A 27821-nucleotide genomic window follows, 5' to 3' on the forward strand; every position below is an offset into this window, starting at 1 on the left:
TTTATAAATTATCCCTGCCTCTCCCGCTAGCCCCACTCAAATTAAAATTGCCAACTATTACATAATTCCAGACGATCAAATGCTGGCTCCTATCCCTGCGCCCAGCAAATCAGGAAAGAAATTAAAACTTCCTCAACAAGATCGAAGGAAAGAGAATTAAAAAAAAACTTTCCTTCAAATTATGGGGTAATAATAACAGAGCTTTCCAGTGAAGAGATTTATTCATCTCCAGCACGACTTCGGAGACACGTACAGAATACTTGCTTCATTCCCTATCCCAACTATCGCTCGAGACGGCGGTCCAGGCCTCTCGTTTACAGGCATCCTCTTCGCGATGTTGATATCTCGTCATCCCTTTCGTTTTGTGTAAACTCATAGGCAGGCCATCGTCAGCCCTCCAGCCGCCTCACTCCCCCCCAACTCCCAACGCGGCGCCTCCTGCCTGAACTCTAATGAAATTATGGTTTTATAAAATTATTAATGAGACTTTCTTTGTTTCGTATCATTTTCTCATCTCGTCGCATCAGCTGGAGCCAACCAGATTGGGGAAAGATCTTTCGCCACTTTCTCATCTGTCATACCGTTTTCCCGGCCGCTCTCGAGCATCGCTTCAATGTTCGATTGGACTCTCGCAGGCGGAGGCTTGATTTGCGCTATTTGTCAATGAGTTTTGTAGTTTGTAATTAATGAGAAAATATGATTGAAAACTGAAGAAAAAAGATACTTTCATTTCGTAAAGTTTGCGAGGAAAGGGTCATCGTGGACTGAGAAGCGAGCCTGCAGTTTTCCCCTGCAGTGTAATTATGGCGTAGGGAAAGCTAAAATGTGTATCGTTTGAAATTATTCTTTCTGGTGGAGCATAACGACCGCCACCACAAACGCCACGATAAGACAAATAAATAATTTTAAGGAAAATGCAGACGGCGACCGCAGTGAGGCGATTACGCTAGTCCGGATCAGGAAGCACATACACACATCAGTAGTGAGAAGGAAGGAAAAAAATAAATAAATGAACGGAGAGCGGTTAAATTTTATTTCCGTTTTCCAGACAAATAAATGAACACACGCAATGCGGTGGTGCCGTTCTGTGGTGTGGCCCTACGACCGTAAAAAGGCCACCCCTCCCGCACAAATAGTCAGAGGTCAGCGGCTCAGGTGGGGTGGAGTTGTGGTTCGTGCGGATCAAGCGGATATATGGTTAAAGTTTATAGTTACCATCACGAATGCCGAGGAGGTGGAGAGTGATTGAAGAAGTTTTCTCTTGGATCGCCTACAACTGACATTAAATTGTTACATGAAAGTGATATCGTGATGAGCAGTGGACCCCGATAAATTCTCCATCGTCTGGATAATCTTTCTAGTTCCCGCTGCTGTGAAATACAAGATCTGTCAACAATTTATCCAAATAGTTTTCTACGATTTTGGTACTTTCACAATTGCTCTCTTTCTAACTCTTGAAAGTGAATTTTAGAGCCATTGGTTTAGCTGAATGTTATTTTATTTGGTATCACAAGAGCCAAATTCGATGCGTGATTATAATAATTTGACTGGATCGCCCAAAAGCTTGTCGTATTTTGTACAATTAACCAATATTTCTTTCATTGTGTATCTTAAGTGATTTTTTTTTGATTTTTTAAATATTTTTATACTTTCATTCTTCCAGCAATATACCTTTTAACCAACTTGTTTTTAATACTGTACATTTCAAGAGAGATTACTTTTTTACGTCAAGCTTACGAATAAATTTTAGACGTGGCCGGCGTCGTTATTGACCATTTAAAGCTGGAAACCCCAGGAATTGCACAACGAGAATGATTTTGTTTTTTGTGCAATTTGGTTGGTTCAGGTCAATCACGGAGAGCAACTACGAAGTGTACAGTCTACTCAAGCTCAAGCTCAAGCTTACGAATAAATTTTATCGAAATTTTTTCGTTATGTTATGTTTTAGATTGAAGTTATCGTTTTGATTGATATCCCTAAAATACTAATTGAACCTTCGAAATGGTGAATGTTTTGTACAGAAATGGAAGGAAACGATCTTCGTATGTTATTGTATCATACCCATTACTTCCCCTTCTGTTCCTCAAACAAATAAGTCTCTCTACTTAACTTAAAGCCCGTAAGAGATCGGTTCCGAACATGTGAAAACGAATGAGGCTTTTGAGAAGCAATGTAGCTAGGCTGAAAGAAATACAAAAGGCCTGGCCGGTAAGGGAGAAAAAAGTGCCCCCAAACCAAATCACCAGCTGTATGACAAATATTGTATAGGGTACTAAATGAAACATTTTGACAGTAGTACCATATATTTGAGTCCTTATATGGTACACCATAGATTCTATGGTGAAAAATGCACCTTTCCGTTTTTTTCTACGCCATTCTCAATAGCTTTGAGACAAAGATAAGAAAAAAATAATGAAAGTACATCTTACTAATGTGTATCGATAAATATCTTCAAACTATTTTTTCATCAAAAAATCTTATAATGAAAAACAAATTAAATACGCGGTGCAAAAAATATATATATTTTCTGGCATTTCGAAATTTTGAAAAAAATATAATTTTGAGACGCACTTCTACTCTCATTTTTATTCAAATGCGTTCGTATGTGTTTTTTTGCACGTGGCGTAATTTTCTCTCAGAATTTTTAAGAATATTGCGAGACACAAAAATAATTTTCTTCGTACACATTACTACGCACGCATTATTATTTTTATTTTCTTGAAATCGATTTTTATTATATTCTTGGTTCTAATTGTAAGATTAAAATAAAAAATAATGAAAATTTGGATTTTTGTTAAGTGTTCTTCTCATTAATCCGAATGATCTTTCCACAAGAATTTTTTCGCACAGAGCTCTATCCTACTGCTGACTCTTATGAATTTGGTAAACTATCTAAATCCAATGTAAAGATAATCTCATATATTTTAAGATACGAGAAAAAAATCTTTGTACAGCGCAATGCTCTAAATATACCGACAAAATTTAGACATATAAAAAACAAAATTTGAATAAATATTAGATATATAGTATATATAATATATGCGTCTCTAAATTCAAAATAAATTAAAAATGCCCAAAGGTCAAACAATTTTTTTTGCGCAATCTTCTTAAAAAATCAAGAAAAAATTACGCTACATGTGGAAAAAACACACATACGAACGCATTTAAATAAAAACTAGAGCAGAAGTGGGTCTCAAAGTAATTTTTTTTTTTTTCAAAATTTCGAAATGCAAACTAGAGTAGTACTGAATCTCAAAATAAAAAAAAAATTAAATGTAATTTAAAATTAAAATAAAAAATAATTAAAAATTGTTTTTAAGTATTTGAATTTTGATTAAAAAATTCTTTGAAAATATTTATCGATACGTCTTAGTAAGATGTACTTTCAGTATTTTTTTTTTTCATATTTTTGTCTCAAAGCTATTAAGAATGGCGTGACAAAAAACGAAAAGGTGTATTTTTTACCATAGATCCTGTGTTGTATCATATAAGAACTCAAATATATGGTACTACTGTCAAAATTGCATATTTAGTACCCTGTACAATATGTTTATACAGCTGGTGATTTGGGTTGGGGGCACTTTTTACTCCCTTACCCAGCCAGGACCTTAAAATATAAAAAAATATATATAAAAAAAAATATTTTTTGTACCGCGCAGCACTGAAAAAAAATCATATATATCTAGAAAAGCCGTAGGAATACATTTAAATATGAATTATAGTAGTACTGAATCTCTAAATGCCAAAAAATTTTTTTTTTCTAAATTTGAATATTTTTTTAGTACTTTTTCTGGATACACCGTAGTGAGATGCACATTCAGTTTTTTCCCAAATTTTTATATCAAAGCTTTTGAGGATGGCGTGAAATAAACGAAAAAGTACGTTTGTCACTATAGATCCTATGTAAAACCAATAAGTGTTCAAAAAACCGCCAAATTTTTTTTATTTAATATCTTCTTCTTCTTGAATGGCGTTAACGTTCCCTGTGGGACTTTTGCCGTCTCAACATATGCATTAACTAGCGTCATTCATTAATACTTAGTTGAGATCTCTTAAGCCAAATAACACGCCTTGAATGTATTCCGAGGGGCAAGCTCTAGAATACGCGTGACCACAGTGCAGGTCGGAGGAAATTTCTTTGACGAAAAATCCTCCGGCCAGAACGGGAATCGAACCCGTTCTGGCCGTTTAATATCCTATACAGTATTTTCCATACAGCTGGTGATTTGTTTTGGGGGCACTTTTTACTTCCTTACCAGGCCCTTTGGAATTTCAATTATATCCATATCTATGAAGAAATTTTGACAATTTTAAGCGATTGAAGAAAATCATGAATTAAAACAAAATTGTTTACAAATTATTACATCGATTTTACGAATTGCATGTATTAAAAAAGACTGTAAAAATAACGATGAAAGATGTTATAGGAAACTGCAACAATATATTCCGGTCGGAACACCAATCCGAAATAATCCTGGAAAAATTATGTATATATAGTCATTCCGTGCCAAACCGATATAGTGGGTTTTGCAAAAAAGTGATAGCAAAATATTAAACTCGTATTTTCTTATTTTTTCATTCTGGTGACAAGGTTCCATTTTAGGGTGTTCCGAAAAATCAACCTTTTCCCTTTTTTTTTTTTCCAAAAATGATTTCTTTTTCAAAAAAATCATAACTATTGAACTACTGGACCGACTCAGATGATTTATATATAAAATTTAAGCCAGTGAACTAGTCTTTTAAGTATTATGTTTGCAAAAAAAAAATTACAGTTTACATAGTCGCGGGACCAAGGGCGCTATATTTTCCTATACATCCTCAAATATATGACTTGGAATAATTTAATATAACGAGTCCGCAAAAAATAAATTTAAATAACGAGCGGACATGTCTTTCTAAATGATTGATATCTAATGTACAAAATATCTGTATTTCCCAAACCATATTAGTTGTACCGGTAAGTTTATTCGGTTTTACAACAGATGGCGTAACTTGATTATTATTCCAGTGAATCAAATATCCAGACATTCGTTGGAAAGCTACTGTTATTGCGCGTCTTTTTCAGTATATGTCAGAAAGTTGGAGCGTAGGCAACATAATTTTTTGCCACCTCGAATATGTCGAATTTCGTACAAACGAGAGTGTTTTTGCGGGGAGTGTTACTTCATTACTTTGATATGAAGAAAAAAGCTGCGGAAAGTCATCGCATTTTGGTGGAAGTTTATGGTGACCATGCTCCAACTGAGCGAACGTGTCAGACGTGTTTTGCATGGTTTAAAAGTGGTGATTTTGACATGGAAGACGAAGAACGTTCCGGACCGCCAAAAAAGTTTAAGATGAAGAGTTGAAGGCGTCACAAACGCAACAAGAACTTGCAGATACACTCAGAAAACCATATCCGATCGTTTAACACGTTGACTGCCATGTCAGTCAACGGTGACTGACAGTATAACATATGATGATAAAGCTAACTAACATAAGAGTATAAGCTTATAAGCATTCCCTTTCGAACAAAAATACCTTCCACTACGATAAGATACGTTGGCCCTAATACGTTTAAAAATTTCCATAGAGTCACTATAAAACCGTGGCACTCAACGTGTTGAAAGCAATGGGAATGATCCGAAAGATAGGGCATTGGGTGCCGTATGAATTGAAGCCACGAGACGTTGAACGCTGTTTTTCACGTGCAAACAACTGTTCCAACGGAATAAAAGAAAGGGTGTTTTGCATCGAATAGTTACTGGCGATGAAAAGTGGGTCCATTACGACAATACTAAACGTCGGGCAACGTATGGATACCCCGGCCATGCATCAACATCGACGGCCGCGCGGAATATTTACGGCCAGAAGGTTATGCTGTCTATTTGGTGTGACTAGCTGGGTGTGGTGTACTATGAGCTGCTAAAACCGAATGAAACCATTACGAGGGACCTCTACCGACGACAATTGATGCGTTTGAGCCGTGCACTGAAGGAAAAACGGTCACAATATGAACAAAAACACGATAAAGTTAGTTTGCAGAACGACAATGCTCGGCCGCATGTCGAGAAACCGGTCAAAACATACTTGGAAACGCTGAAATGGGAAATCCTACCCCACCCGCCGTATTCTCCAGACATTGCTCCGTCCGATCACTACCTTTTTCGATGGATGCAACATGGCCTGGTTGACCAGCACTTCTACAATTTTGATGAAATCAACAATTGGATCGATTCGTGGTTAGCCGACAAACCGACCGATTATTTCCGCAAAGGGATCCGTGAATTGCCATAAAGATGGGAAAAAGTTGTGACTAGCGATGCTTTAAATATTAAATTTGTAACCATTTCTGAAGAATAAAGCATTAAATTTTGAAAAAAAAACTAAGAAACTTATCGGTACTCGTATTATAAACAAAAAACAAATATAATCAAAAACAACAGAAACCAAATTGTTTTTGCAGATCTTCCGTTGATTTCGATCTTTCTATGAAGGACGAAACTCGAGACATTTCAGATCATCTTCGATCATCGTCAATCCCTAATATTTTCGCTTCAAAATATAACCATATCAATTCTTCAAGAATGTTTTTCACTGATGGTTCAAGAATCAACGGATCCACTGGTTTTGGTATCTTTAATGAACATTACACTAGCTTTCATAAACTTGAAGACCCTTGTTCAGTGTATGTTGCCGAACTGGCTGCAATATATCATGCAATTAAGACCATTGAGTCCTTACCACCTGATCACTATTTTATTTTCTCGGATAGTCTTAGCAGTATACAAGCTATTCAATCCTTGAAACAACAGACGAAAGCATCATATTTTCTTATCGAAATTAGGAATGCATTGAATTTTCTTGTTGATAAAAGTATTCGAATCACTTTCATTTGGATTCCTTCCCATTGCTCTATTCCTGGTAATGAGAAAGCGGATACACTCGCAAAGATAGGTAGTATGCAGGGCACAGTTTTTGAAAGAAAAATAGCGTATCGGGAATTCTTCTCCATTTCCCGACAGCAGTCACTCACCAGTTGGCAAACCAGTGGAACAGAAACCAAATTCAAATTTTCTGCAACCGTAGTATTTTTTCCAAAAAGTTTTTTAAAAATTTTTTTTTTAATGTGTCGATCATCTGAATCAGTCGAGTAGTTTAAAAGTAATGAATTTTAATAAAAGTCATTTTTGAAAAAAAAAATTCAAAAAAAAAAATTTTTCGGGCACCTTCACGAAAAAAAATTACGAGTCTAGTGTTTTGCAATAAAGAACAACATTAGGACTTTTCGTGAAAATTTGAGAACCACTATATCGGTTTGGCTGTACGAAGAATCATATAGGGGAAGTGGAAATATTTATATTTTGACATGCGACAGCTCTATTGAAGTACAGGGTGACTCAAAAGTCATTAAATTCTTCAAACATAAGGTGACTATCAATACGGCATGTATAGTAAATAGTTGTACTACCAAACAAGCAGGGTACCCCTTTACCCCCCATGACCAATTTGCCCCCACTGCCCCTATGAACACTTGAGCCTCGAACTGTTCTGGCTGCGCTTTCCATTCGGCCCAAATTAAATGCGCTTGCAGAATGTCAATGTGGTTAACATCATCCCTACCTCTCACACTGAAGGACACGAGTTCAATTCTCACTCCCAACCAAAAAAACGTTCCTATATTAGTTATGGATTGATATCAATAATATTTTTTCCCATCTCACCAATTTTAATCATATAGCATTGGGATCACTCTGAATAAGAATCATTTTGGTATTCATATTTAGCGTGAAGTTCTTCTTTCTGCTGTTCGATCCAAGGCGGAAAGATACAAAATCTGCGTTATACTTTACAATGAATAAAATAATACTGTTAACTTTTTCACAGTAAATGTGAATTTCAAAAGTGCGCCCATACTGTCGTGAAAATCCATTTATTGAAAATATCAAAAAGAATCATCGGTTTTGACGTAGTATTACGTTTTTGGGAACATATAGCAATTACAAATTAAATATTATATATCGGTCGCGTCACGAAAGTGATGCTCAAGTTGGGTTTTACTGGAAACCGTCGTTGAACGCAACCTAAAAAGATTCAACTATGACCAATAGATTTTGGAGATTCTTAACAACGTGAAAAAGTCACACGAGCGTGCTTCGGTGTTGAAGAAGCTGCTGAACTGGGCGAAATCAGAAAAAATCAATCTATTAGGCTGTCAAAAAAGTCCTGCAGTATTTTTTTTGAATTTTCATTTGTTCATAAAATTAGTTACAATCATCTGTTTTAAGTCAAATATGCGCCGTTTTGTTCGATGACTTGTTCCCAACGAGATGCCAACTTCATAATACCCCTGTTATAGAAGCTCGCTTCCTTATTAGCAAAAAACTCGGATAGCCAATTTTCACAGGCCTTTTTTGTGGCTAACTTCTGACAACCTAGCTCGTTCGCCATGGACAAAAACAGGTGGTAGTCACTTGGTGCAAGGTCCGGACTATACGGCGGATGCAAAAGAACCTCCCATTCGAGCTCCCGGAGCTTCTGGCGCGTCACCAAAGAAGTGTGTGGCCTGGCGTTGTCCTGATGGAAGACAATGCGGCCTCTGTTTATCAAAGATGGCCTCTTCTTCATGAGTGCTACCTTCAAGCGGTCCAGTTGTTGGCAGTACAGGTCCGAATTGAGCGTTTGGCCATAGGGAAGCAGCTCATAATAGATTATTCCTTGACAATCCCACCAAACACACAGCAGAACCTTCCTGGCCGTTAATGAGGGCTTGGCCACCGTCTGAGCCGCTTCAGCGGGCTTCGACCACGACCGTTTGCGCTTCACGTTGTCGTAAGTGACCCGCTTTTCATCGCCAGTCACCATCCACTTCAGAAACGGGTCGATTTCGTTGCGATTCAGCAGCGATTCACATGCGTCGATACGGTCAAAGATGTTTTTTTGCGTCAACGTGTGTGGCACCCATACATCGAGCTTCTTTGTGAATCCAAGCTTCTTCAAATGATTAATAACGGTTTGATGACTTATCCCCAGCTCTTGGCCGATGCTACGGCTGCTACTATGCCGGTCTTTCTCGGCTAATTCAGCGATTTTGTCGCAATTTTCGACGACACGCCTTCCGGAGCGTGGCGCATTTTCGACGACCTCTACACCAGAACAAAAACGTTGAAACCATCGTTGTGCGGTGGAAATGGAAACTGTATCGGGTCCATAAACTGCACAAATTTTATTGGCAGCTTGAGATGCATTTTTGCCTTTGTCATAGTAGTACTGTAAAATATGTCGGATTTTCTCTTTATTTTGCTCCATATTTGCGACACTATAACTTACGAACGACTTAACCAAACAAAACACTGTCAATGACTACGTTATAGCAAATACCTTTCCAACAAGCTATAGTATGACTCGATACAATGAATACAACTAGAACTACTCGTTTAGAACGACACCTCGCGGAAATACCGCAGGACTTTTTTGACAGCCTAATATATAAAATCAGAACCTGTCCGTACACTAACCATATGATTTCAAAGCAGCTACATGTCTATTTTTTAAGCGTTGGAAGTTCTTTTTTTTTGGTTGTAAAAATCTGTTCGCAATGTAAAAAAGCTGGCACTGGTAACTGTTGGAACTTCCATTACACCTCAATTAAGCATTGTATTTTTACTACAGCCTGGTTCTACGTGGATACCATCAACATCGTCCAATTCATAATATGCCAATCAATGATACTAAAGCAAAATTGGGCTAATAAATTTAATACAGATTTTCTTAGAAAAAATCAAGATAAAAAGATTTTTTTGTGACTAAAAACACAGATTTTATTATAGCCCTGCAACATTCTTCCAGCGGTATAAATTAGTTGATCCAAGATCCATATCACTAATTGAAAATGCTCGAAAACTATTTGAAACCTATTTCGTACCTTGAAATAACTACAGGCGAGCCTTTTTTTGTGCGGGGGATAAGGACCGCACAAGAAAGTCGCATAAAAAAATCGTGCAAAACATCACCAGCAGCTTTAAAAAATCGTGTTTGGTACACATATTGAGAAAAACATTTTTTGTGTAGTAGATAGGGGCCGCATAAAAAAAGTTTCTCAAATCCACGCCATTCACCGTTTAATTTCCTTTTGTTTCCCTGCTTTGCGATGGGACACTTTGCCTTTTCGGTTGCGCGTGGTTGTTTTGTGCTTTTAGTTGCATGTCGAAACGTGTTGCTTAGGGTGCCAATGAATGTATGGGAAAAAATCGACCCTAAAATTTCAAAAAGTTACCCTATACAAAATGTTCACCCCCTCGAAAAAACACCCTATGCCGAATTTCAGCTCAATCGGACTTAAGAGAGAGTGGCGCAAAGCGGTCAAAGTTGGAGTTTTTTGAAAATCTAAAAATCACCCAAGGGGGGAGTAAAGGGAATCGGAGTTTTCGAAAAAAAATTTTGATGCCAAATGTCTTAAAATTGCATGAAACGTCGAGATCTAGTGTCGTCTCGAAAAATTTAGTTTTGTCAAAAATCGGCATTCTAGGACTTAGTTTTTTTTTCGGAGTACGAAATGAAAAGTATGGTTTTGGGTGCCAATAAAAATAGTTATCTAGATTTTTCATTCGGAACTTGCTATGAAATGTTGATTTGCACGATAATATACCCTATGCAAAATATTACCTCATTCGGGCTTCATTTACTGGTGTCACAAACGTTAAAATTTGAGTTTTTTTGAAAACTTAAAAATCACCGGAAATCAGGGTTAAAAGAAAATTGGTGCCAAATTTATTAAAATTCCATGACACGTCAAGATTTACAGTTACACCAAAAATATTTTTTTTGTTGAAAATAGATAGTCCGATTAAGCTGAAATTCGGCATAGGGTTGTTCGAGGTGGTGAATATTTTTTATGAGGTAACTTTTTAAAATTAAAGATGACCATTTTCATTCGCACCCTAGTGTTGCTGTTAAAAATCATGTCTTGCAAAAACATGGAAAAACTTAGAAAAGCATTTGATGAGAGGAGGGGAATGTTTTCAAAAGTAGATAATTGAGACGCAAATATGCTTTTTTCGCACAGAAATGCATATAAATCAACGAAAAAAACAAAATGGACGATAACTTCGTCAAATATGCTTCTTTTCATACACCGCACAAAAAAAATCGCACAAAAAAACCGCACAAAAACAGGTTTTACTGTACAAGCAAGAAATCGTCTAAACTTCGAGTGTAGTTCAAAAAAATAGTTTTCCCTACAAAATATTTGTTTTAAAAAATAGTGGAGGATAGGGACCACATGAAAAAGTCGGGCGCAGAAAATAACTGAAATCTCGTTGATTTCGTTGGTGATTACCGTCCGATTTATTTTTGTTTTATTGCTGTATTTTGGGACAGGTCCCCTTTTCGTTTGCACGCGGGTGTGCTGTGCTTCTAGCTGCATTTCTGTAGCATTTTGAAATTATGCCATGCACAACATATTGCATTTGATGAAAGAATGAGAATTGGAATGGCAATGGGATGGGAGTGTAAAATTTAAATGTAACCTTGCTCTTTTCACACTGTCAGTTGCGAACAAACTACCATTTACACTTCGAAATAAATGTTATCGTAATGGTTCAGGTTCGTGGAAGTGTAGAACGTGAACGTCAATTATCGAAGGATATAAAAATTAAAACACACGTTATATATCTTTGTAGTTTTTTTCCATTTTAATAAGTGGCCTACTCACTTACGCAAATCATAAAATCAGCTCTTTGCTCCCATCAATAAGCTGATACTTACAAGTCTAACGTAAATCAAATGGGAACCAGTGCTCTAAATAAATATATTGAACAAGAAAATCACATTGTCGGGCGAACGAAGAGACTTATAGAGTACATCCTTATTAACAAAGTAACTCAAAGCATCATGTATATAAGAAAAATAAAGAAATTAGAATATTGTTTCATCGTGTTTTAAATGTTTTCGATTTCTCATAACCAATAACTATGCGATATCTCTGCCAATGTTCAATTGCTCTCAGTTATGATGAAACAACCGATCATTTCAATTTGTAAATTTTCAGTTGTTTATTTCTAAATTCATCTCCATTACTTACCGTTGAACATTCATCAAATGAATTTTATCGAATGATTCGACGAAATGCACCGTTCACGTGTGTTCAAAACTCACAACTCCAGAAAGAAATTTCGGATGAATCACAACACAAACGACGCCACATCTTATTTTTATTTTTTTTTTTATTTTCGGGTTGACAATTATTGTCATATTAGATTCACGTACAAAAAGCAATTATAAGAAATCAAATTAAACATTGTTTTTTTTTTACTTCTCAGTCTTAAACTTCTAATAAAAACTTAGTGCTAAATGTAATACTTTTCTTTATGTACAACTTTCGGCGTTTACTCTTTCTGGTCTTCACAACGCTTCTTCCGTGTTTCTGTTTTTGCTTCTTTTGGGCATTTCACTCTACATTCTACCGTATTCATTCCTAATAACACTATACCTTCGAACATTCATGTTTTTTTTTGTTTCTTGCTTGTCGATTTCTGTTTCGTTACTTCCGGCTCCGGTGATATGTCAGCGGGTATTGCATCGGTCACTAAAACAAACCTTTCACCATTTTTTGTCTGTTTTGCCCGTTGTTGACTCTGTGTTTTTTGTAAAAAAAAATCGTGTCCTATTCCTTTCCTTCCAGGCGGCTACCCTAAACTCTAACAGCACGCACTTTTACACTTACATACATTCGCTCGATGTGTGTGTGTGTGTGTGTGTGTGTGTGTGTGTGTGTGTGTGTGTGTTTGTGTTATCATTTCTATGAAATTGAAGAGAGAGAATCTATGCGTAAGGGGTTATTGCTATCAGGGAGATGGGAGAGATTATCGAAGCATGTTACGTGTATACGCGCTTTTTTCTGCTTCGATTATGTTTTTTTTCATTTCAATTGTCGTATAGTTTGAAGAGTAGGGGTGGGAGATGAAAATGGCTATAGGGAGATGAATGGGCTATATAGAGATTTTTTTTGTTTGTTTCTTTTCTTCTTGTGTCTAGCTTTTCCCACCGTCCGCTGGTTATAGGTTTGTCTCAGGTGTAATAACTCTTTCTTTTTTTTTGTCTCTCGCAGATTGATTTGTCTTATGTTTTATTTTGCTCGCTCACTATGAACTCGTGTGGTTTGATGTTCGTGGCATTTGAATTGCTTTTCTGTGATAAAATGCTAGTTGTTTGTTATCTAATACTTACCTAGGTTTGTTTGTTAGTTTTAAAAAAATAAATGAAAACTAAACTATCCCTTCCGCGCTCTCTCCATTTGGGGTGGGTGACAGAGAGAGAGAGGGTGAAACGTTTCATGACTATTTTTCCAGGTGTGGTTCTCTGCAATTACGGCTGTCTCTCGAGCGGTGCATTTTTCAGTAGGATTATTTACATTTGGAAAGTCAGGGGGGAGAAAAGAGGCATTCTACAACCTGTGAAGATATCGGAGAGAGGAAAGAAAAAGAAATACTTCGATTAAACAGCAAATATAAGTCTATTGCTTTGAAATGATAGATTTTCGATCAATCATCAAATAACCAATACACAGAAAAAAAAATTTTCAGATGTAGATCCCTTCGAATATTAAAAAATAAGATGTGCTGAAATTAACATTACGACGAAAGACGAGGTCAGAAAATGAAGCAATAAAATTCTGTTTCAACTGGCTGTTGTATTTATTTCTTAGCTTCTTCGCTCTGTAACATGTGATTCACAGTTTTTCTTACTGTTAATGTCACACATAACGGTTTTTTCGATACGAAGCCCGAGGGCTAAAACTCCTCGGATAGTGTGTTATGAATGACAGATAATACACATGAGAGCCGATTTTCATCGCAATTTCATATTTGAGGTACAGGGTCGATTATGTGATATACTTAGTTGGTTTCATGCCGGCTGATGGAGAGTGATGGTGTATTTTTGCATCACATGCACACATTGTTCTTGTTTTATGCGTTTCCAAAGATACATTAATGTAGTTACGATGGTATTGTGTTTTGTTTATCAGAAATTTTATCAGCGTACGGAATAGTTGGTTTTGATTGGCCATTTTGTAAAGATAGAGGTGGTAAACTATAAAGGTTGAATCCTCTTTAATATAAAGAAGACGACCGTAACCACTTTCAGTGCAATCCAGTACTTTGTCGACACCTTCCTTCTAGACATGTGATTCACACTCAGCTGCGCGAACCTTTATCGTGAAAGTCCGTATAATTTCTCAAAAACACACGTTTTTCACTAGACTTTCAGGTGTTAGATGTCACAAAAAAGTTGATTGGACATTTTTATACAGCAATAAAAACCGGAAGGGTCTCATCGAAGCTGTCAGGAACAATAGAATCCTGTCTAACCGTTTCTTTATCAGGTCTTTCTCGACTATATGACGTCGAATTTGAACGAAACATTGATAAAACATTGCGTAGAGGCTTGACACACACCTTCCACTGCATACTGTTGCCGTCCACATGACCGTTGTTTGACCCAATTAGAGTTCAATAGCAGATAAAATTAATTTCCTCATTTTGGTGAGCTCAACACGGCACCGTGACACGTCAAACTTTGTTGAATTAAAACAGTTTTGTATTAAAAAATACATCAAAAGGAGGGTGTTTTGAGTTATAAAAGTTTTCCATGCTGAACGCAATTTTTGGATAAAACTTTTAATGATGTTTTAAAAATATTTTGGGAAATTAATTAACTATCCATTGATTTTCCAACAACTTAGCCGTTCACCATATTATAATTAGACGTGTATATTTCGAGTAACGATTTTTTGAAAAAAAAACCAAAGAAATTATGAAATTCTGCCTCGTCATCTCGAACTTTTGAACGGAACTTCCTGCAAAATGTTAATCTCCGCGAAAAAAAATTCCCTATGCAGAATTTCAGCTCCATCGAACCTCGTTTAGTAGTGTCGCAAAGACGTCAAAGTTCGAGTTATTTCAAAACCGGAAAATCATTGGAAATCGGGGTTTAAAAAAATGATGTCAAATGTCTTGAAATTACATGTTGAAAAAATTGGAAATTGAATTTTTGACTCTGGGTCTTTTTTTCTATCTGAAATGTCGATTTTTGCACTGTCAAAAAACCTTATTCAAAAATAGGATTTTATATTTAGAACAATAGTTATATTTCGGGAAAGGTAAATCCTAGGATAAAACTTTACACATAGTTTCTCATGTAGAATCGCATGTAGATTCCATTTTTATGTTACTTTCCTTAAACGATTACGATTTTGCAAAGTATTATCAAGTATTATAAATTTTCAAAAATGTATATCTCCATTTTGGTGAGTTTGCCACAGAACCACTGTACGTTAAATTTTGTAAAATTAAGAGGGGTTTCCAATAACGGTGTTTTGAGATACAATAGTTTTAATATCAAATTTATTTTTTGAGTGATATATTTTAACATCGAATTTGAAATGTTATGTTTCCTGAAGAGTTCATTCATTTTAAAACAGGCTGAATTAAATGACTGTTAAAACTAAATGAAGTGAAAGAAAAAATATTTTCTGGAGTTTTTTCATTTAATTATATGTTTTCAAGAAAAAATAATTTTAATTTTTAAAAAAAAATTTTTTCAATGATTTTTTTTTTCAAAATTTTTTTCAAAAGTTTGTTTGATATTTTTCAATGAATCAATTTCTACATTTAATTTTTTAACCAACATTTCGCAGATCTTAAAGTTTTGCAATTAATATTTTTCGAAAAATGTTAAAAAAAACTCAAAATTTCGGAAAAAATTTCACACAAAATCTATAAGGCCTTCAAAATTGTAGTCAAAGGATGAAATATTTTATTCATGTTTTCATTAAAAAATATCAAACAAATTTTTAAAAACAATTTTTTGAAAACAAATTTTTGAAAAAATTTGAAAAAAATAAATTTTAAAGTTCAATTTATTTTTCTCGAAAACATGTTTTTTTCAAAATTCTGAAAAAAAATATGAATAGCCGATACAATTTACACCATGTAACCCATACATCGGAAGATGAGCACTTTTACAGGGGAAGAGTTTTTCAAACAACAACTTTTTCATATTTTTCTTTGAAAAATTACTGTGTAAATTAATTCATGTCACCTTTTTTCTATTTATAAACATGTCAAACGCGATATTTAAACACACATAAATGTGGAGGCGATCTGGCGTGGTGGTAACATCCATACCACTCACGCAGAGATCACAAGTTCAATTCTCACTCCCGACATTCTTCCAAAAATGGAAGCAAAAGTGACGAACCAGCCGAAATGTTTTGAAAGTATAGTGAAAGTATAGTGATAGAGAAAAAAAAAACACACACATAAATGTTACGAATAAAACATTATTTTTTCAGGAGTATCCATATAAAAATGCCTTATATTCCAGAATCTATAAAAGATAGAAAGTTGACGTCTTCGACAAAAGTTCATATTTTAATAACATCTAAAACTTTGCCGAATGCACTATCTCGCTATCTTGACTTTAAACAAAATTAGGATTATGTAGTTGAATTTTTTTCATAGAGAACATGAAAAGGTTGTTGGAAAAACTTATTCCTTGTAAAAGTGCCCATCTTCCGATTCATGGACGATTTGGTAAACATTTCAAGATATTCACACTTTTTTTTTGAGAATTTAAAAAAAAGGTTTTTAAGAAAAATGAGTTTTCATTTTTAAAATATTTTTTTTTTTTAATTTGGTAATTTTTTCATGAAAATTCCTGTATTTCATTTTTTGAACGATTTTTTTAACACTAAATTTCTCAAGCAGTAATAATGATGACATATTATGACAAATTTTCTCAAAAAGTTGTGACTTTTTGTACAACTTATTAATACGTTTATTAATATGTACAACTTAACTCACAATTTTTTAAGGAATTATGTCATCATTATTTTTCTAATTGAAATTGAAAAGCAGTCAAAATAACTTGCTTGGGCAATCTAGTGTTAAATCTTATAGTTTTTGCGTTAGAATTTTACAAAAAGTTCTAACTCATAAACTAAAAGACCAAGAAAATCGATCAAAGGATGCAATGTAGGAAATCGTTTAAACTTTCATTGAAAACATCAAAATGAGTTTAAAAAAAAAGCACTGAAAAAAAAGTTATTTTAAAAATGAAAATTGATTTTTCTCAAAAACGGATAATTTTAAAATTCCATACAATAAGTCATCCAAACATCGAAAGAAGGGCACTTTTACAGGAGAAGTGTTTTTCTTACAGCAACTTTTTCATGTTTTCTTTGGAAAAGAGAATTCACATACAAAGAGGTTGCGAGAAATATATTAGTTTTTCAGGAGTATCCATGTAAAATTCCATACATTTCAGTAGCTATAAGAGATAGAAAGTTGACGTCTTTGAAAATAATCCATATCTTAATATTCTTATAAACCTTGTCGAATATACTATAACGTTGTATTGACTTTAAACAATATTAGGATTAGTTGTAATCATTTCAACGAAACCATGAATAATTTGTTGTTGGAAAAAGTTTCCCTGTAGAAATGCTCATCTTCCGATGTATGAATGATTTGTTGGTTACTCTATTCATTTTTTTTTTAATTAAAAAGAAGAAAAATATTTTGGTGAAAATTGAACTTTAATTGTTTGAATATTAATTTTTCAGTGTATTTTGTTTTAAATTTGTTTAATATTTATTATTGAAAATTTGAACAAATTCATCCATTCTTCGACCATAATGTTGTAGGTTGTAGGTTGTAGTTTTTAAGTTACAATTTTTTGTAAAAATTTAAGAAAACTACTAAGACTCTTTTAAAAAAATCATCTAAATTTTCTTAGAAAATTCAAGTATGCAAAGGAGCTTAAACGGCCAATGCATAATGATCCAGGGGATGAATTTAGGTGGAAAGTTTCAACTAGAGCTCAACTGTTATTCTCTAGACAAAAACCGTCCTCGACAAAGTGGTCACATGTGATGGAGTACTCATTTTCATATTGTCATAAATAGGGTGACCCAAATTTTAGGTAAAGTAAAAAACGAACATTCTTATAGATAGAGGTAAATTTAGTTTGAGAATGTTGGAGCCCTAGTTATTTTAGGCAACATTGTAGACAGTTTTTTTTGTGTATAGGATAACGTTCTTTGACAAAGTTGTTTATCGCGTTTCCTATTTGGGTCGCATTAGGGTCGCCATGAGAGAAATGGTGTTTTTGCTTTCATTTATATTTTCGAAGTTCTAAATGCAAACCTTTTTCGGACGACTTTTAGAACTTGCCAAGACAAACATTTTGCGATGCTGAACTTATCAATATCTTGATACCATTCAAAATTATTTTCCACAAAAATACGCCCTTTTCAATTGTTTGTCGTTTTTTTCTGGGCAAACATGAAAAGATTTATTGACGAGTAAAATATGCCCTTCAAATATTTTACTCTACATAATGTGAGTGTTTCCAAAATATCTTATTTTTTGTATTTGTATAATTTGTATAAAATTATTTTTATATATAAATTTATAAGTATACAAAAATATGGTTTATAAATTTATAGTAAAATATAGTTCGACAATGTTGCAGCCCCAGTTATTCTAAGCAACTTGGTAGAACAAAGTTTTTTCTTCTATCTTTTAAAATAACCGATTTATCGCTTTTTTCTAAGTTGAAATAGGGTGACCATGAAAAAAACGGATTTTTCGCCATAATTTAGGCATTTTTAATTCTACATTAAAACTGTCTTCGAACGACTTTTAGAGTTTATCAAGGCAATTACTTTGCAATGCCAAACTTGTCAGTATCTTAATCCTACTCGAAGTTATTGATGTTTTTTTACCCAAAAACTCACGATTACAAGTTGAGTTTATTCAAATACAAAAAAAACATATTACTGAATCATTCACATTATGTACAGTAAAATATTAAAAAGGCAAAATGGTAAAAAAAAGATTTTTCATGTTTGCCCCAGGAAGAATAACACGGGCGTATCTTATTGGGGTAAAAATGCCAATAACTTTAAGTTGCATAAAAATAACATGTTCTATTTTGCAAAATATTTATTTTGGTGAGCTCCAAAAGTCGTCTCAAGACAGTTTGTATGTAGGTTTTGGAAAAAACAAAGATAGAAAAACATGATAGAAAAAAAAAATTGTACCTCAAAGTTTCTTAAAATAACTAGGGCTACAACAAACTGTCAAACTTGTCAAACTTGTCAAACTATATTTACCTCTATCTATAAAGAGGAGAATAAGATTTTTGATTTCACATAAAATTTTGGTCATCCTGTTTTTGACAACATGAAAATGAACGCTCCGTCCTATGGAACAACTTTGTCAAAGACAGTTTTTATCTAGAGAATAATTATAGCGCTATAGATGCAAATTTCTACTTAAATCTCTTCCCCGAACCATTGTGCAATCTTTCTAAAATCCATGAAGATTCACTGCAACATGAGATGGTGTTGACAATGACTGACTAGTCGAGTTGGGATGAAATTCGTCGATTAGTGTAGATGAAACTGAAAACTACGAGGAATCGTCATGATGGTTGGGAATATGTGATTGAATAGTTTATTTAAAAAAATGTTTTAGTTTACTTTCCATAATAAAAAAAAATCGAAAAAAAACGTCTTTAATTTTTAGGCATTTAAGTAACTTTCACAATTACACGTTGAATAAGTTTTATATGCGAACAATAACCCAAATAATCTCATGAACAACTATTGCGGTAGCTAACAAAAACACTATTTTGCAATGAAAAATGGCGCTTAAGACGCTTTATGAGGTTCAAAATATTTAAGAGAATTTCATGCCAACTCGGTTGGCCATTGGCCGCACCATCTCAAATTGCAGTGAAACTTTATGGCAATGTGGCAAGTAAGCAATTTTGCATACTTGAAATATTCAAAACAAGATTTTTTTTACATATTAATACAAAAGTTTCTAATTCAAAAACTATAATACCTAAAAATAATGAAAAAATAGTGCAATCTCAGAAATTATTTCAATATCCATTAAAAAAACAAAAAAAAAATTTAAAAAAACTGAAATTGAGAAAACAATTAATTGAAATTAATGTTTCTGAAAAACGTATTTTTAATTTTTTTTTTAAATAAATTGCTGCAACACTGCAACATGAGATGGCGCTGCTAACTCCTAACATGAGTTGGCATGACATTCGTCTTACTAATTTTGATTTTTTTATTACCGTATTTTAGTGACTTTCAACACATTTGGTTCAGCTCTTTTGACTTTCATTTCTGGAAGAATGTCGGGAGTGAGAATTGAACTCGTGACCTTGAGCGTGAGAGGTACGGATGTTACCACTACGCCAGATCGCCTCCGATAAAATGCAGAGTAGTTCACTTCATGAAAACATAAAGTTTGTACAGTCGTAAAATACACCTTTTACTAGAAAAACGAAAAAAAAAATTGAGGTGGTGAAAAAAATAAATGAATAATATACAGGGTTTTCCAACTTTAAATTCCGAAAGTAAATTGAAATAAAACACACTTAGAATTCGAATTTCGATGAAACTTTTAATTCAAATTAAAGTTTGGTTTATGCCATTATGTGTGAAATACAACATCATTCAAATGTCCACCTAGGGATTCCTCGCACACCTTGATCCGGAACAGGTAATTTTCGATTACTTTTCGGCACATATGGGGCGGTATCTCGGTCATAACTTCACGAATGTTGTCTTTCAAATGTTCAAGAGTTTGCGGAGAGTTGGCATAGACACGGTCTTTCGCATAACCCCACAAAAAAAAGTTTAGCGGGTTCAAATAGCATGATCTGGACGGCCAATTGGCATCACCAAAACGCGAAATTATGCGTCCCCCAAATTTCGTTCGCAATATGGCCATGTTCGGTCGTGTTGTGTGGCACGTGGCGCCGTCCTGCTGAAACCATATGTCATCCGTATCCATATCTTCAATTTGTGGCAAAAAAAAAATCGGTTAACATACGGCCATAGCGCTCACCATTCACAGTTACCGTCTCGCCGTCCTCATTTTCAAAGAAATACGGCCCGATGAATCCACCAGACCATAATGCGCACCAAACAGTGACTTTTGGCGGATGTAATGGCCTCTCAACAGTCACGTGTGGATTTTGTGAGCCCCATATACGGAAATTTTGGGTGTTCACATAGCCACCGAGCTCGAAATGTGCCTCATCGCTGAAGAAAATTTGATGCGAAAATTCAGCATTTTGCTGCTGTTGTTCGTTCACCCAATCGATGAATGCCCGACGCATTCCATCACCACGCTCTAATTTTTGTACCAGTTGGACTTTATATGGATGTAGGTGCAAGTCCAAATGCAAATGCCAAAGTCCAAATGCAAAATTCGACACAATGATGTGTTTGACAAGCTTCAGCATCGCACAACGTGTTAATTTTGTTAAATTATACTATAAAAATGATGAAAACCAGGCAAATGTTTTTCGAGCATTACGGACGGATTGTGGTCGTCATGAACGGCCTACAAAGCACACAATCGCTAATGTAGTGCGTAAATTCGAACAAACTGGATCCGTAGCGGATATTGTGAAACCTGTGCATCATCGTAATGTGCGTTCGGCCGAAAATGGATGACGATGGATGGATGACGGATGACGGATGATGGAGGATGACCAGAATGTTTCGATTCCACGGCGTGCTCAGCAATTGGGCTTGTCAAACACATCATTGTGGCGAATTTCGCATTTGGACTTGCACCTACATCCATATAAAGTCCAACTGGTACAAAAATTAGAGCGTGGTGACCATGGAATGCGTCGGGCATACGTCGATTGGGTGAACGAACAACAGCAGCAAAATGCTGAATTTTCGCATCAAATTTTTTCAGCGATGAGGCACATTTCGAGCTCGGTGGCTATGTGAACACCCAAAATTTCCGTATATGGGGCTCAGAAAATAGACACGTGATTGTTGAGAGGCCATTGCATCCGCCAAAAGTCACTGTTTGGTGCGCATTATGGTCTGGTGGAGTCATCGGGCCGTATTTCTTTGAAAATGAGGACGGCGAGACGGTAACTGTGAATGGTTAGCGCTATGGGCGCATGTTAACCGATTTTTGTCTTGCCACAAATTGAATATGTGGATACGGATGACATGTGGTTTCAGCAGGACGGCGCCACGTGCCACACAACACGACCGAACATGGCCATAATGCGAACGGAATTTGAGGGACGCATAATTTCGCGTTTTGGTGATGCCAATTGGCCGTCCAGATCATGTGATTTGAACCCGCTAGATTTTTTTTGTGGGGTTATGCGAAAGACCGTGTCTATGCCAATTCTCCGCAAACTCTTGAACATTTTAAAGACAACATTCGTGAAGTTATGACCGAGATACCGCCCCATATGTGCCGAAAAGTAATCGAAAATTACCTGTTCCGGATCAAGGTGTGCGAGGAAGCCCTAGGTGGACATTTGAATGATGTTGTATTTCACACATAATGGCATAAACCAAACTTTAATTTGAATTAAAAGTTTCATCGGAATTCGAATTCTAAGTGTGTTTTATTTCAATTTACTTTCGGAATTTAAAGTTGGAAAACCCTGTATAAGTGAAATAAATAATTTCACTTTGATTTAACAGGTGGTTTGGAAAAAAAATGAATATTACAGTTATTCACTCAATCATGTGCTCAATGTGAAATTTGATGATTCGATATTCAAAAGCCAGCAGCAAAACAGAGGAAGAAGCCCATAAACTCACCTTGAAACGCTACGCGTTGCTCTACTGACGTCCAGATAGAGATGAAAAAATGACAACCTGTACAGTTTTACTCCGGGGTATGATGATCTTGCGCAAGCTCGTTGGAATTGGCTAATAATGTGTTATGTTTTATTTGTTTTTTTTTATTTTCCTCTAATATTCTGCTGCTGCTGTTGCTGCGGTTTTTCAAATAGAAAATCGAAGTTCTTCTCTGGATACACGAGATTTTGCCGCTGCTGACTCTATTACATTCATTTCATCAAACGCAACCGCAGTGTGTATCACCGATTGTGTGGCAAGCTCCATGTTTTATTTTGCAGCACAGCTCCCTTTGCTGCCACCACTCGTCAGCGCTTCAATCTATTTTTTTGTTTGTGTGTTTTTTTTGTTGTTTCATTTTGTTTTCATTCTTTTTCTCTTGTTTCTTAATATTGGATCATTAAGGGTATCACAGTTCATTTAGTTGATTGTAGTACCCTACCAAAGGTAGTGGACAAGCTATTCGATGTTGAAGTGTCAATGTTTGGTCCTGCGGTGCCGGGAAGGAGAGAAGGAAGACAGACAATAAAACAATATAGCGATAAAACGTGGAAGGGGAGGGCTACAGAAGGATCCGATGGATGGTAGCCCCCGGCGCATATCCGACGAAATCAGTGATGATAATTTTTCAATTTCGTTCTCGCTTACCTTGATATCAGACGTTGGGATTGCGTTGGAAAACATCGTTAGGATGTTGATTGCTGTAGTTTTGCTTGGATGAACATTGCTGGAAGTGAGACGAGAAGCGAAAGAGAGGGGGCCATTATTGTTTATTCTACTGCTGGATCGTAAAAACACGGCGGCGGATTGGACAATCCTGGACTGGGTTTCTATCAATAATGGAACGAGATTGTGGGTCGGTGTTGCCAGACGAGCGCAACAGCTTTTATCGTTATTAACGAAATCAATTTTCCCGATTCCAGCAACACTTGGGCTGCTATTGACGCTATCAGCATTTTATTTGCATCATTGCGACCGTTTGGAATAATTCGAAGAATCGGTCATAAAAATGAATTGACGGAACACATGGTGCTTCGAGATGTGACAAACAATAAAAACATTAACGATTCTGCTCCCGATAGACGGAAAGAATAGGGCTTGAGGCGCAAAGATGAACACTTACTGCTTGTTTCTTCTCCCAGGTCTTCATCGCCGATTTGTACTTCTCGAACTCGTGGCACCAGTCGGAATAGATCTTCTGGTAGTCGTTGCTCTTATTCGGTGGTGTACATCTGTTGGAACGAATTATCACGGAGAAAAAAAAAACATTCAAGCAAATAACCTACAAAACGTGCCAAACCGTTATTACCTGTGAGCATCCACTGTTATGTTGTAACTGCAGAGAAGTGACCCCCCAAGGTGACAATCGTACCGACCGCCGTCCGCTTCGTTCACCGAAATCACAACCAAACCACGCTCCGTAGTCTCGATATATTTTGTCGGATTGTACTTGATCTCGTAGCGTCCCTTTTCCTTCGAGTGATGATACCAGGTGACCGATTGATCCTTCAATATCTCCGGAACTTTCACGAAGCAACCCAAATGAACACTCTGACCGTATGTGACGATGATTTTCTTCTTCAGAACACTCGTATCGCAGATGTCGTACGTCTCGTTACCAACGTCCTGTTCGTGTGAAACCAAACATTACCCTCAAAGCCACTGCACCAGTACCGACATAATCCCAACTCACCTGTAACAGTCCCAGCTCGTACGGTTTGCACGTGCTCGAATCTTTATCCCAACCGCAGTACGGATCCTTAACGCACCGGTAGCAGCTGTCGTACCGTCGATTGCACATCGCCAGGTCGACCTGCTTGACGCGATAGTCGGTGGCGACGTAAAGCGATTTGCGGGACTGGCTGATTTGCATCACCTGGATCGGTTCGTTCTGGGCGATTTCGAAGATGTCCAGCAGTTTGGACTTGGACTCTCCGTTCGAGAGATAGTGGACAATCTTGTAGATGCGACCCGCGTTGGTACCGACGTAGTACACCGTGTACTCCTGGTTGAGAATATCGATTTTGATTCTGGAACCGAAATGGAAACATAGATTTCCGTTAATTTTGACACACGCTCTGCTCTCGAACGGCAGTAAATTTCATTACATTTCGCGGACGGTTTATCAATTGCGACCGCGATGACCCTAATTGAAAGCTGGCAGCTTACCGAGGAATCAATTAGCAGGTTTTCCGGGAGATTTTTTTTCAATTGCTCGAAATTCATTTTCCCCACAAATTGCTACCACCTATTTTTGAAGCGTAGCCCCCGATGGGTGACCAATGCCACGAACATTTCGACGTTTCGGGGTTACCAATTTATGTGAAATTATGTGTGTGTATGTGTTTGTGTGTACATGTATCGATGGTCAGTTTCATTAATTAGTGGTCAACAACCCCCACCTGCGTTCGCTTCAAATTTGAACGTGCACAAAAAAATGTGTCTGATAACGGATCAGTGTTTGCTGCTTCTAATGAAGCATATAATTACTTGGGTCGAAGCAATTGAACCACGAGTAATCATTTGTGGATTGCACAATAGAGCGACTATGGATCAGTTTTGTTTCGTTATGTCTTTTCAGAATATCCATTGCGTGCTTTAACACTTTGATCGCCCCGTCACCCAGATGTGCGTGACACTTTTCTCGTTCAATTTGAATAGGATTTTCAATCGGAATTTGATAGAATAGGCACTTAAATGTAAATATGGGATATGTAGAATAATCAACAAATCAAAAACATAAAATATACAGTTTTTATACTATACCTCTGAACGGTTTTATTTAGCATGACCTATTGTAAGTTTGTATGTTTATCTGTAGGGTTTTCCCATATCAATAGAAATTTAACCCCCTTCCTCTTGACCGATTGATCTGAAATTTGGAACACGCCTTTATCTCTACTGTAGTTATAAAACTGCGTGTTCCATGATCTTTAAAATCCAATATGGCGGCCGTTATAAAATGGCGGACTACATATTTTATCAAAACCCCATCAATATGGGCATCAAATGAAAGGGCTTGACACAATTATTTATGAAAAATGCAAATCCAAAATGGCAACCTTTTTTTCAACTCATGAATATGGGTATCAAACGAAAGGGCTTGACTAGTAGAACATAGTTATTTTTGAAAATGCAAATCCAAAAGTGCGATATAGGATTTTTTAAAAACTTCTCCAATATGGATATCAAATGAATGGCTTGACTAGTAGAACACATTAGTTCATGAAAAATCCAAATTCAAAATGGTCAATTACTTTTACGCATACAACTCTCATACAGAGCAATTCCACCCCAAAGCTGCTGACACGATCCTCTACAAACGTTTGAAACTTGGAATAAACTACCTAAATTACAATTTTCATTATTATAGGATCAATTTAAATTACGACTGATTTTTTTAAAGGGCGTAATTGAAATGATTGATCTTTCATTCGAAAAATTGTAACTCAAAAACCAGATGTCTAATCAAAATATGATGTTTGACAAAGTTATTGGAAAATCAATAAACCGTTTGAGGAAAATCATTCTCATTACCAGAAAAAAAAACTTGTAACTTGCTTCTTCTTTTAGATTTTTGTCTGCCAAGCGCAAAGAATAATGAAAACGAATCCGGTGAGAAATCGGAGTTGCCAAATGTGATATAGTTTGCGACGATTATTTTCCCACAAAAGTGACATATGTTCTCGGTATGATATATTCACAGAGCCTTCGCAATCGATTGAACAGAATATTTCATATCTATCTTTATAAATAAAAAAAAGGATTTTCCCACGTACGTGTACAATATCATCACGGGAGAACGGCTGATCAGATCTACGCCATCCATATATTTTACGAGTTTATCTTCACCCAAATTACAATGTTAGATAACTTAAGAAAATATTTGAGATGATTAGAAAAATTCGAAAAAATTTACTATGCATATCTTTATATATATATAAATGGATTTCTGTCTGTCTGTCTGATTCTTATGGACTCGGAAACCCCTGAACCGATCGGCATGAAACACAAATTTCTGCATTACTCGAGAATTAATCAAGCAAATGAAACGAAATTTGGCATGTGGAGGTTTTAGGGTGCAATAAATGTTTCTAAGGCGCATTAACACTCCACCTTCCCCTCTAAGGGGGGGCTCCCATACAATGAAACAAAAATTTCTGCATTACTCGAGAATTAATGAAGCAAATGAAACGAAATTTCGCATGTCGAGATTTCAGGGTGCAATAAATGATTCTATAGTGGTGTTAGACTCTCCTCCCCCCTCTCTTAGGGGGGGCTGCCATACAGATGAAACACTTCCATGAAAACGAAATCAAATTTGGCATGTGAAGATTTTAGGGGGCACGAAACGTTTCTATGGTGAATATACACTCCTCCCCCTTCTTTAAGGGAGAAGAGGGGAGGGGTCTGTCCTTATTCTATCATATTTTCTGTATCAAACATTTATTCCATTTAACGGAGAAACATGTTATTTGCAAGTGGTTCAAAAATCTTGAACGAGTCTTGTGTCTGAAAATAATCTTATACTATAATGATGAGTTTTGGTAGAAGCACTAGTAATTTTTTAGTAAAAGGTAAATTCAACGGTGTCGATTAGAAGATCAATCAATGAATAGTTCTGTGATTGGACTCATGAACTTGCGCTTAGTAAGGAAACGTGAATGTTTGAAGGTATTGATACCAAAATTTTGGGCTGGACGAAGTTTGCCGGGTCAGCTAGTTCTCCTATAGAATTGCAGTTATTCATCGTCATCGAATATAGTATATAGAGCAAGTAAGTTCGGTTGAATTTCATTTTTTATTACACACTATACAATTGGCTGAAAAATTATTTCTATAAGATTTCTAATCAGCAATCAGTTGATTTTATTCGGATTCAACAGAAAAGTAGTCCTGAATCGTTGCCCGCTTATTTCTCTAGCGCACTGAGAGTTGAATTTGGGCCCCGCAAGAAACTCGACCGAATCGCTCTGGGCGACGAAAGTGTTAAAATGTTAAGACTCATGAATCATAAAAGTTGTTTTTCTATTGTTCTGCAATTCTCCCAAAATATTCGTTAAAGTAAGACACGAATCTTCACACACTCTTTAAATAACATTTTACAAGGCCGAAAAATTTC

General features: G+C 35.9%; 1 protein-coding gene across 2 annotated transcripts in view; it reads right to left on the reverse strand.

The window, feature by feature from the left end:
• Nucleotides 1–12189: 12189 nt before the first annotated feature.
• The window catches only part of LOC129765164 (semaphorin-2A), a 310102-nt gene continuing 294470 nt past the window's right edge, over nt 12190–27821 (reverse strand). For both annotated transcript variants that reach the window (XM_055765066.1, XM_055765065.1), the window contains exons 11-16: nt 24393–24729; nt 24009–24325; nt 23823–23931; nt 23348–23426; nt 22661–23189; nt 12190–13430 (exon numbers count right to left, since the gene is read on the reverse strand). In XM_055765066.1, coding sequence (XP_055621041.1) covers nt 23355–23426; nt 23823–23931; nt 24009–24325; nt 24393–24729 — 835 coding nt within the window. In that variant the 3' untranslated portion in view covers nt 12190–13430; nt 22661–23189; nt 23348–23354. The remainder of the gene's footprint in view (nt 13431–22660; nt 23190–23347; nt 23427–23822; nt 23932–24008; nt 24326–24392; nt 24730–27821) is intronic.

Source organism: Toxorhynchites rutilus, chromosome 2 (assembly GCF_029784135.1).
Source record: "Toxorhynchites rutilus septentrionalis strain SRP chromosome 2, ASM2978413v1, whole genome shotgun sequence".
Taxonomy (NCBI): Eukaryota; Metazoa; Arthropoda; class Insecta; order Diptera; family Culicidae; genus Toxorhynchites; species Toxorhynchites rutilus.